At 39.0% G+C, this 12,979-nt stretch overlaps 1 protein-coding gene and 2 long non-coding RNA genes across 8 annotated transcripts in view; 1 reads left to right on the forward strand and 2 right to left on the reverse strand.

Annotated features, from left to right (window-relative positions):
• Positions 1 to 12,979, forward strand: part of LOC127918580 (tubulin-specific chaperone D-like) — a 68,602-nt gene that overhangs the window by 20,849 nt on the left and 34,774 nt on the right. The window contains 3 exon segments of the mRNA XM_052501859.1: positions 1,321 to 1,397; positions 5,837 to 5,918; positions 6,048 to 6,166. Of these exon segments, the coding sequence (XP_052357819.1) occupies positions 1,321 to 1,397; positions 5,837 to 5,918; positions 6,048 to 6,166 (278 nt within the window).
• Positions 1,413 to 3,454, reverse strand: LOC127918582 (uncharacterized). Of its 5 annotated transcripts, XR_008100425.1 has the most exons (4): positions 3,239 to 3,454; positions 2,543 to 2,862; positions 1,749 to 2,504; positions 1,413 to 1,717 (listed from the first exon to the last, which is right to left on the reverse strand). It is a non-coding gene; the product is annotated as an uncharacterized LOC127918582 (long non-coding RNA). The 5 variants fall into 5 exon arrangements; XR_008100429.1 differs by having other exon boundaries at positions 1,413 to 1,581; positions 1,755 to 2,862; XR_008100428.1 differs by having other exon boundaries at positions 1,413 to 1,606; positions 1,755 to 2,862.
• Positions 9,725 to 12,979, reverse strand: part of LOC127918586 (uncharacterized) — a 3,533-nt gene continuing 278 nt past the window's right edge. The window contains exons 1-4 of one of the 2 annotated variants that reach the window (XR_008100434.1): positions 11,939 to 11,988; positions 11,609 to 11,696; positions 10,632 to 10,665; positions 9,725 to 9,801 (exon numbers count right to left, since the gene is read on the reverse strand). This is a non-coding gene — a long non-coding RNA (uncharacterized LOC127918586). Of the gene's footprint in view, positions 9,802 to 10,091; positions 10,111 to 10,631; positions 10,666 to 11,608; positions 11,697 to 11,938; positions 11,989 to 12,206; positions 12,312 to 12,979 lie in introns of those variants that run through there. The other variant, XR_008100435.1, reaches the window with a different exon arrangement.

Genomic DNA, 12,979 nt, shown 5'->3' on the forward strand with positions numbered 1-12,979 from the left:
CCCTGTCTGTACTGTTCAGACCACTGACCCGTCATAACAGAGTAAACCCTGTCTGTACTGTTCAGACCACTGACCCGTCATAACAGAGTAAACCCTGTCTGTACTGTTCAGACCACTGACCCGTCATAACAGAGTAAACCCTGTCTGTACTGTTCAGACCACTGACCCGTCATAACAGAGTAAACCCTGTCTGTACTGTTCAGACCACTGACCCGTCATAACAGAGTAAACCCTGTCTGTACTGTTCAGACCACTGACCCGTCATAACAGAGTAAACCCTGTCTGTACTGTTCAGACCACTGACCCGTCATAACAGAGTAAACCCTGTCTGTACTGTTCAGACCACTGACCCGTCATAACAGAGTAAACCCTGTCTGTACTGTTCAGACCAGACATAACAGAGTAAACTGACCACTGACCCGTCATAACAGAGTAAACCCTGTCTGTACTGTTCAGACCACTGACCCGTCATAACAGAGTAAACCCTGTCTGTACTGTTCAGACCACTGACCCGTCATAACAGAGTAAACCCTGTCTGTACTGTTCAGACCACTGACCCGTCATAACAGAGTAAACCCTGTCTGTACTGTTCAGACCACTGACCCGTCATAACAGAGTAAACCCTGTCTGTACTGTTCAGACCACTGACTAACAGAGTAAACCCTGTCTGTACTGTTCAGACCACTGACCCGTCATAACAGAGTAAACCCTGTCTGTACTGTTCAGACCACTGACCCGTCATAACAGAGTAAACCCTGTCTGTACTGTTCAGACCACTGACCCGTCATAACAGAGTAAACCCTGTCTGTACTGTTCAGACCACTGACCCGTCATAACAGAGTAAACCCTGTCTGTACTGTTCAGACCACTGACCCGTCATAACAGAGTAAACCCTGTCTGTACTGTTCAGACCACTGACCCGTCATAACAGAGTAAACCCTGTCTGTACTGTTCAGACCACTGACCCGTCATAACAGAGTAAACCCTGTCTGTACTGTTCAGACCACTGACCCGTCATAACAGAGTAAACCCTGTCTGTACTGTTCAGACCACTGACCCGTCATAACAGAGTAAACCCTGTCTGTACTGTTCAGACCACTGACCCGTCATAACAGAGTAAACCCTGTCTGTACTGTTCAGACCACTGACCCGTCATAACAGAGTAAACCCTGTCTGTACTGTTCAGACCACTGACCCGTCATAACAGAGTAAACCCTGTCTGTACTGTTCAGACCACTGACCCGTCATAACAGAGTAAACCCTGTCTGTACTGTTCAGACCACTGACCCGTCATAACAGAGTAAACCCTGTCTGTTTCAGCTGGCTGGCAGTGGCTGATAGACGACACCTTGAAGAGCCTCCACCTCATCTCACCTGGACCGAGGGACGGTATCAAGGTACAGTACAGCATCTACATCCTTTTCCCCTAACCACTAACCTAACCATTACCTTAACCACTAACCATTACCTTAACCACTAACCATTACCTTAACCACTAACCATTACCTTAACCACTAACCCTAACCATTACCTTAACCACTAACCCTAACCATTACCTTAACCACTAACCCTAACCATTACCTTAACCACTAACCCTAACCATTACCTTAACCACTAACCCTAACCATTACCTTAACCACTAACCCTAACCATTACCTTAACCCCTAACCATTACCTTAACCCTAACCACTAACCTAACCATTACCTTAACCATAACCTTAACCATTACCTTAACCATTAACCCTAACCATTACCTTAACCACTAACCCTAACCATTACCTTAACCACTAACCATTACCTTAACCACTAACCATTACCTTAACCACTAACCCTAACCATTACCTTAACCCTAACCACTAAACCTAACCATTACCTTAACCACTAACCCTAACCATTACCTTAACCCTAACCACTAACCTAACCATGACCTTAACCACTAACCCTAACCATTACCTTAACCCTAACCACTAACCTAACCATTACCTTAACCACTAACCCTAACCATTACCTTAACCATTACCTTAACCACTAACCCTAACCATTACCTTAACCACTAACCCTAACCATTACCTTAACCCTAACCATTACCTTAACCACTAACCATTACCTTAACACTAACCCTAACCATTACCTTAACCACTAACCCTAACCATTACCTTAACCCTAACCACTAACCCTAACCATTACCTTAACCCTAACCACTAACCTAACCATTACCTTAACCACAAACCCTAACCATTACCTTAACCACTAACCCTACCCATTACCTTAACCCCTAACCATTACCTTAACCCCTAACCATTACCTTAACCACTAACCCTAACCATTACCTTAACCACTAACCCTAACCATTACCTTAACCACTAACCCTAACCACTAACCCTAACCATTACCTTAACCCTAACCAGTAACCCTAACCATTACCTTAACCCTAACCACTAACCTAACCATTACCTTAACCACAAACCCTAACCATTACCTTAACCACTAACCCTACCCATTACCTTAACCCCTACCCATTACCTTAACCCCTAACCATTACCTTAACCCCTAACCATTACCTTAACCCCTAACCATTACCTTAACCACTAACCCTAACCATTACCTTAACCACTAACCCTAACCATTACCTTAACCATTAACCATTACCTTAACCACTAACCTTAACCACTAACCCTAACCATTACCTTAACCACTAACCCTAACCATTACCTTAACCCTAACCACTAACCCTAACCATTACCTTAACCACTAACCCTAACCATTACCTTAACCCTAACCACTAACCACTACCTTAACCACTAACCCTAACCATTACCTTAACCACTAACCCCTAACCATTACCTTAACCCTAACCATTACCTTAACCCTAACCATTACCTTAACCACTAACCATTACCTTAACCACTAACCCTAATCATTACCTTAACTCTAACCCTAACCATTACCTTAACCCTAACCACTAACCCTAACCATTACCTTAACCCCAACCATTACCTTAACCCTAACCACTAACCCTAACCATTACCCTAACCACTAACCCTAACCATTACCTTAACCCTAACCATTACCTTAACCCTAACCACTAACCCTAACCATTACCTTAACCCTAACTGTTTAACATAACCCTAACCATTACCTTAACCCTAACCATTACCTTAACCCTAACCACTAACCATTACCTTAACCCTAACCACTAACCCTAACCATTACCGTAACCCTAACCACTAACCATTACCTTAACCCTAACCCTAACCATTACCTTAACCCTAACCCTAACCATTACCTTAACCCTAACCACTAAAACTTACCATTACCTTAACCCTAACCACTAAACCTAACCATTACCTTAACCCTAACCACTAAACCTAACCATTACCTTAACCCTAACCACTAAACCTAACCATTACCTTAACCCTAACCACTAAACCTAACCATTACCTTAACCCTAACTGTTAAACCTAACCATTACCTTAACCCTAACCATTACCTTAACCCTAACTTCTAACCCTAACCATTACCTTAACCCTAACCATTACCGTAACCCTAACCACTAACCCTAACCATTACCTTAACCCTAACTGTTAAACCTAACCCCTAACCATTACTTTAACCCTAACCACTAACCCTAACCATTACCTTAACCCTAACCATTACCCTAACCATAACCATTACCTTAACCCTAACCACTAACCCTAACTGTTAAACCTAACCACTAACCCTAACTGTTAAACCTAACCTCTAACCCTAACTGTTAAACCTAACCTCTAACCCTAACTGTTAAACCTAACCTCTAACCCTAACTGTTAAACCTAACCTCTAACCCTAACTGTTAAACCTAACCTCTAACCCTAACTGTTAAACCTAACCTCTAACCCTAACTGTTAAACCTAACCTCTAACCCTAACTGTTAAACCTAACCTCTAACCCTAACTGTTAAACCTAACCTCTAACCCTAACTGTTAAACCTAACCTCTAACCCTAACTGTTAAACCTAACCTCTAACCCTAACCATTACCTTAACCCTAACTGTTAAACCTAACCCCTAACCATTACCATAACCCTAACCACTAACCCTAACTGTTAAACCTAACCTCTAACCCTAACCATTACCTTAACCCTAACCACTAACCCTAACTGTTAAACCTAACCTCTAACCCTAACCATTACCTTAACCACTAACCCTAACTGTTAAACCTAACCCTAACCTCTAACCATATTGTGAAATTGCTTTTTTGTGGGATTTACATTGTAGTCCTTTGGAAAGTATTCAGACCCCTTGACTTTTCCCACATTTTGTTACTTTACAGCCTTATTCTAATATTGATTAAGTCTTTTTTGTTCCTCATCGAAGCTACGCACAATACCCCAAAATGACAAGGCAAAAACTTTTTTTGATAATTTATTAAAAATAAAAAACTTTACTCAGTACTTTGTTGAAGCACCTTTGGCAGCGATTACAGCCTCAAGTCTTCTTGGGTATGACGCTACCAGCTTGGCACACCTGTATTTGGGGAGTTTCTCCCATTCTGCTCTGCAGATCCTCTCAAGCTCTGTCAGGTTGGATGGGGAGCGTCGCTGCACAGCTATTTTCAGGTCTCTCCAGAGATGTTCGATCAGGTTCAAGTCCGGGCTCTGGCTGGGCCACTCAAGGACATTCAGACACTTGTCCCAAAGCCACTCCTGCTTTGTCTTGGCTGTGTGTTTAGGGTCGTTGTCCTGTTGGAACGTGAACCACCGCTCCAGTCTGAGGTCCTGAGGGCTCTGGAGCAGGTTTTCATCAAGTGTCTCTCTATACTTTGCTCCGTTCATCTTTGCCTCGATCCTGACTAGTCTCCCGCTCCCTGTCGCTAGAAAACACCCCCATAGCATGATGCTGCCACCACCATGCTTCACCGTAGGGATGGTGCCAGGTTTCCCCCAGACGTGAAGCCTGGCATTCAGGCCAAAGAGTTTAATCTTGGTTTCATCAGACCAGAGAATCTTGTTTCTCATGGTCTGAGAGTCTTTAGGTGCCTTATGGCAAATTCCAAGTGGGCTGTCATGTTCCTTCCACTGAGGAGCGGCTTCCATCTGGCCACTCTACCATAAAGGCCTGATTGATGGAGTGCTGCAGAGATTGTTGTTCTTCTGGAAGGTTCTCCCATCTCCTCAGAGGAACTCTGGAGCTCTGTCAGAGTGACCATTGGGTTCTTGGTCACCTCCCTGACCAAGGCCCTTCTCCCCAGATTGCTCAGTTTGGCCGGGGGGCCAGTTCTAGGAAGAGTCTTGAGGGTTCCAAACTTCTCCTATTTAAGAATGGAGACCACGTTGTTCTTGGGAACCTTCAATGCTACACAGTTTTTTTTTTTGTACCCTTCACCAGATTTTTGTGGCTCGACACAATCCTGTCTCGGAGCTCCATGGACAATTCCTTCAACCTCATGGCTTGGTTTTTTGCTCTGACAAGCACTGTCAACTGTGGGACCTTATATAGACAGGTGTGTGCCTTTCCAAATGATGCCCAATCAATTGAATTTCCCACCGGTGGACCCCAATTAAACATCTCAAGGATGATCAATGGAAACAGGATGTAGCTGAGCAAAATGTCAAGTCTCATAGCAAGTCTGAATACTTATTTAAATATGACATTTAAGTTAAAAATATATATAAATTTGCTAACATTTCTAAAAAACCTGTTTTGTCAGTATGAGGTATTTTGTTTAGATTGCTGAGGATTTTTATTTATTTAATATATTTTAGAGTAAGGCTGTAACATAACAAAATGTGGAAAAAGTCAAGGGGTCTGAATACTTTGTATAATGGTTAATGTGTAATGTGGTCCTCCCCCCTATAGGAGGCAGCAGTGTCCGCCCTGGCAGCTCTGTGTGAGCAGTACTACCAGCCCCAGCCAGGCGTGGCTGACCCCCAGATGCAGGGTGAGTAGCACTGTACCAGGGGCCGGGGAGCGCCATTAGAAGGCTTCATTAAAAACTAGCCATACCTAACACGTGTGTGTGTGTGTGTGTGTGTGTGTGTGTGTGTGTGTGTGTGTGTTCTTTGTGTAGAGGTCCTGGTGTCCCAGTATATAGCAGGGTTAAAGAGTACGGAGGTATTGACCCGATGTGGCAGTGCACTGGCCCTGAGTTCTCTACCAAGGTTCATGATCCATGGAAAACTACACCAGGTACTGTACACCTGTTAGTTAACTACACCTGTTAGTTAACAACACCTGTTAGTTAACTACACCTGTTAGTTAACAACACCTGTTAGTTAACAACACCTGTTAGTTAATAACACCTGTTAGTTAATAACACTACACCTGTTAGTTAACAACACCTGTTAGTTAACAACACCTGTTAGTTTAACACTACACCTGTTAGTTAACTACACCTGTTAGTTAACTACACCTGTTAGTTAACTACACCTGTTAGTTAACTACACCTGTTAGTTAACTACACCTGTTAGTTAACTACACCTGTTAGTTAACAACACTACACCTGTTAGTTAACAACACCTGTTAGTTAACAACACTACACCTGTTAGTTAACACTACACCTGTTAGTTAACAACACTACACCTGTTAGTTAACAACACCTGTTAGTTAATAACACTACACCTGTTAGTTAACTACACCTGTTAGTTAACTACACCTGTTAGTTAATAACACTACACCTGTTAGTTAACTACACCTGTTAGTTAACTACACCTGTTAGTTAACAACACCTGTTAGTTAACAACACCTGTTAGTTAACAACACCTGTTAGTTAACAACACCTGTTAGTTAAACCTGTTAGTTAACAACACTACACCTGTTAGTTAACAACACTACACCTGTTAGTTAACAACACTACACCTGTTAGTTAACTGTTACACCTGTTGTTAACTACACCTGTTAAGTTAACACACACTACACCTGTTAGTTAACAACACCTGTTAGTTAACAACACCTGTTAGTTAACAACACTACACCTGTTAGTTTGTTAGTTAACAACACTACACCTGTTAGTTAACAACACTACACCTGTTAGTTACACTACACCTGTTAGTTAACAACACTACACCTGTTAGTTAACAACACTACACCTGTTAGTTAACAACACTACACCTGTTAGTTAACAACACTACACCTGTTAGTTAACAACACTACACCTGTTAGTTAACAACACTACACCTGTTAGTTAACAACACTACACCTGTTAGTTAACAACACCCTGTTAGTTAACACCTGTTAGTTAACAACACTACACCTGTTAGTTAACAACACCTGTTAGCAACACTACACCTGTTAGTTTACACCTGTTAGTTAACACACTACACCTGTTAGTTAACACACCTGTTAGTTAACAACACACCTGTTAGTTAATAACACTACACCTGTTAGTTAATAACACCTGTTAGTTAACTACACCTGTTAGTTAATAACACCTGTTAGTTAACTACACCTGTTAGTTAACACCTGTTAGTTAACAACACTACACCTGTTAGTTAATACACCTGTTAGTTAATACTACACCTGTTAGTTAACAACACTACACCTGTTAGTTAACAACACCTGTTAGTTACACTACACCTGTTAGTTAACTAACACCTGTTAGTTAACAACACTACACCTGTTAGTTAATAACACCACACCTGTTAGTTAACTACACCTGTTAGTTACTACACCTGTTAGTTAACAACACCTGTTAGTTAATAACACCTGTTAGTTAATAACACCTGTTAGTTAATAACACCTGTTAGTTAATAACACCTGTTAGTTAATAACACCTGTTAGTTAATAACACCTGTTAGTTAACAACACTACACCTGTTAGTTAATAACACTACACCTGTTAGTTAACAACACTACACCTGTTAGTTAACTACACCTGTTAGTTAACAACACCTGTTAGTTAATAACACCTGTTAGTTAACAACACTACACCTGTTAGTTAACAACACTACACCTGTTAGTTAACAACACTACACCTGTTAGTTAACAACACCTGTTAGTTAATAACACCTGTTAGTTAATAACACCTGTTAGTTAACAACACTACACCTGTTAGTTAATAACACTACACCTGTTAGTTAACAACACTACACCTGTTAGTTAACTACACCTGTTAGTTAACAACACTACACCTGTTAGTTAACTACACCTGTTAGTTAATGACACCTGTTAGTTAACAACACTACACCTGTTAGTTAACAACACTACACCTGTTAGTTAACAACACCTGTTAGTTAATAACACTACACCTGTTAGTTAACAACACCTGTTAGTTAATGACACCTGTTAGTTAACAACACTACACCTGTTAGTTAACTACACCTGTTAGTTAACAACACCTGTTAGTTAACAACACTACACCTGTTAGTTAACAACACTACACCTGTTAGTTAACTACACCTGTTAGTTAATGACACCTGTTAGTTAACAACACTACACCTGTTAGTTAATAACACCTGTTAGTTAACAACACAACACCTGTTAGTTAATAACACCTGTTAGTTAACAACACTACACCTGTTAGTTAACAACACCTGTTAGTTAATGACACCTGTTAGTTAACAACACTACACCTGTTAGTTAACAACACTACACCTGTTAGTTAACTACACCTGTTAGTTAATGACACCTGTTAGTTAACAACACTACACCTGTTAGTTAACAACACTACACCTGTTAGTTAACTACACCTGTTAGTTAATGACACCTGTTAGTTAACAACACTACACCTGTTAGTTAACAACACCTGTTAGTTAACTACACCTGTTAGTTAATGACACCTGTTAGTTAACAACACTACACCTGTTAGTTAACAACACTACACCTGTTAGTTAATGACACCTGTTAGTTAACAACACTACACCTGTTAGTTAACAACACCTGTTAGTTAACAACACTACACCTGTTAGTTAACAACACTACACCTGTTAGTTAACAACACCTGTTAGTTAACAACACCTGTTAGTTAACAACACTACACCTGTTAGTTAATAACAACACCTGTTAGTTAACTACACCTGTTAGTTAACAACACTACACCTGTTAGTTAACAACACCTGTTAGTTAACAACACTACACCTGTTAGTTAACAACACTACACCTGTTAGTTAACAACACTACACCTGTTAGTTAACACTACACCTGTTAGTTAACAACACCTGTTAGTTAACAACACCTGTTAGTTAACAACACCTGTTAGTTAACAACACCTGTTAGTTAACAACACCTGTTAGTTAATAACACCTGTTAGTTAATAACACCTGTTAGTTAACAACACTACACCTGTTAGTTAACAACACCTGTTAGTTAACTACACCTGTTAGTTAACTACACCTGTTAGTTAACAACACCTGTTAGTTAATAACACCTGTTAGTTAACAACACTACACCTGTTAGTTAACTACACTTGTTAGTTAATGACACCTGTTAGTTAACAACACTACACCTATTAGTTAACTACACCTGTTAGTTAATGACACCTGTTAGTTAACAACACAGGTTAGTTAACTACACTACACCTGTTAGTTAACAACACTACACCTGTTAGTTAACAACACTACACCTGTTAGTTAACTACACCTGTTAGTTAACAACACCTGTTAGTTAATAACACTACACCTATTAGTTAACAACACTACACCTGTTAGTTAATAACACTACACCTATTAGTTAATAACACTACACCTGTTAGTTAACAACACTACACCTGTTAGTTAACAACACCTGTTAGTTAATAACACTACACCTGTTAGTTAACTACACCTGTTAGTTAATAACACTACACCTGTTAGTTAACAACACTACACCTGTTAGTTAATAACACTACACCTGTTAGTTAACAACACCTGTTAGTTAACAACACTACACCTGTTAGTTCACTACACCTGTTAGTTAACACTACACCTGTTAGTTTAACACTACACCTGTTAGTTAATAACACTACACCTGTTAGTTTAACTACACCTGTTAGTTAACACTACACCTGTTAGTTAATAAACACCTGTTAGTTACACCTGTTAGTTAACTACACCTGTTAGTTAACAACACTACACCTGTTAGTTAACACTACACCTGTTAGTTAATAACACTACACCTGTTAGTTAACAACACTACACCTGTTAGTTAATAACACTACACCTGTTAGTTAACACTACACCTGTTAGTTAATAACACTACACCTGTTAGTTAATAACACTACACCTGTTAGTTAATAACACTACACCTGTTAGTTAATAACACTACACCTGTTAGTTAACTACACCTGTTAGTTAACACTACACCTGTTAGTTAATAACACTACACCTATTAGTTAACAACACTACACCTGTTAGTTAACAACACTACACCTGTTAGTTAACAACACTACACCTGTTAGTTAATAACACCTGTTAGTTAACAACACTACACCTGTTAGTTAACACTACACCTGTTAGTTAACAACACTACACCTGTTAGTTAACGACACCTGTTAGTTAACAACACTACACCTGTTAGTTAACAACACTACACCTGTTAGTTAACAACACTACACCTGTTAGTTAACAACACTACACCTGTTAGTTAACAACACTACACCTGTTAGTTAACAACACCTGTTAGTTAATAACACTACACCTGTTAGTTAACAACACTACACCTGTTAGTTAACAACACTACACCTGTTAGTTAATAACACCTGTTAGTTAATAACACCTGTTAGTTAACTACACCTGTTAGTTAACAACACTACACCTGTTAGTTAACAACACTACACCTGTTAGTTAACAACACTACACCTGTTAGTTACACTACACCTGTTAGTTAACTACACCTGTTAGTTAACTACACCTGTTAGTTAACTACACCTGTTAGTTCACTACACCTGTTAGTTAACTACACCTGTTAGTTAACAACACCACCTGTTAGTTAACAACACACCTGTTAGTTAACTACACCTGTTAGTTAACAACACCTGTTAGTTAATAACACACCTGTTAGTTAATAACACTACACCTGTTAGTTAACTACACCTGTTAGTTAACTGTTAGTTAATACACCTGTTAGTTAATAACACTACACCTGTTAGTTAACAACACCTGTTAGTTAACAACACTACACCTGTTAGTTAACAACACTACACCTGTTAGTTTAACACTACACCTGTTAGTTAACTACACCTGTTAGTTAACTACACCTGTTAGTTAACTACACCTGTTAGTTAACAACACTACACCTGTTAGTTAACTACACCTGTTAGTTAACTACACCTGTTAGTTAACTACACCTGTTAGTTAACTACACCTGTTAGTTTAACACTACACCTGTTAGTTAACTACACCTGTTAGTTAACAACACTACACCTGTTAGTTAACTACACCTGTTAGTTAACACTACACCTGTTAGTTAACAACACTACACCTGTTAGTTAACAACACTACACCTGTTAGTTAACTACACCTGTTAGTTAAACACTACACCTGTTAGTTAACACTACACCTGTTAGTTAACACTACACCTGTTAGTTAACACTACACCTGTTAGTTAATAACACTACACCTGTTAGTTAACTACACCTGTTAGTTAACAACACTACACCTGTTAGTTAATAACACTACACCTATTAGTTAACAACACTACACCTGTTAGTTAACAACACTACACCTGTTAGTTAACAACACTACACCTGTTAGTTAATAACACCTGTTAGTTAACAACACTACACCTGTTAGTTAATAACACTACACCTATTAGTTAACAACACTACACCTGTTAGTTAACAACACTACACCTATTAGTTAATAACACTACACCTGTTAGTTAACAACACTACACCTGTTAGTTAATAACACTACACCTATTAGTTAACAACACTACACCTGTTAGTTAATAACACTACACCTGTTAGTTAACAACACTACACCTGTTAGTTAATAACACTACACCTGTTAGTTAACAACACTACACCTGTTAGTTAACAACACTACACCTGTTAGTTAATAACACCTGTTAGTTAATAACACTACACCTGTTAGTTAACTACACCTGTTAGTTAACAACACTACACCTGTTAGTTAACAACACTACACCTGTTAGTTAACAACACTACACCTGTTAGTTAACAACACTACACCTGTTAGTTAACAACACTACACCTGTTAGTTAACTACACCTGTTAGTTAACAACACTACACCTGTTAGTTAACACTACACCTGTTAGTTAACAACACTACACCTGTTAGTTAACAACACTACACCTGTTAGTTAACAACACTACACCTGTTAGTTAATAACACTACACCTGTTAGTTAACAACACCTGTTAGTTAATAACACTACACCTGTTAGTTAATAACACTACACCTGTTAGTTAATAACACTACACCTGTTAGTTAACAACACTACACCTGTTAGTTAACTACACCTGTTAGTTAATAACACTACACCTATTAGTTAACAACACTACACCTGTTAGTTAACAACACTACACCTGTTAGTTAACAACACTACACCTGTTAGTTAACTACACCTGTTAGTTAATAACACTACACCTATTAGTTAACAACACTACACCTGTTAGTTAACAACACCAAACCTGTTAGTTAACAACACTACACCTGTTAGTTAACTACACCTGTTAGTTAACAACACTACACCTGTTAGTTAACAACACTACACCTGTTAGTTAACTACACCTGTTAGTTAACACTACACCTGTTAGTTAACAACACTACACCTGTTAGTTAACACTACACCTGTTAGTTAACAACACTACACCTGTTAGTTAACAACACTACACCTGTTAGTTAATAACACTACACCTGTTAGTTAACTACACCTGTTAGTTAACTACACCTGTTAGTTAACTACACTACACCTGTTAGTTAATAACACTACACCTGTTAGTTAACTACACCTGTTAGTTAACTACACCTATTAGTTAACTACACTACACCTGTTAGTTAATAACACTACACCTGTTAGTTAACTACACCTGTTAGTTAACTACACCTATTAGTTAACTACACTAC

The sequence above is a fragment of the Oncorhynchus keta genome, unplaced genomic scaffold (assembly GCF_023373465.1).
Source record: "Oncorhynchus keta strain PuntledgeMale-10-30-2019 unplaced genomic scaffold, Oket_V2 Un_contig_14560_pilon_pilon, whole genome shotgun sequence".
NCBI lineage: Eukaryota > Metazoa > Chordata > Actinopteri > Salmoniformes > Salmonidae > Oncorhynchus > Oncorhynchus keta.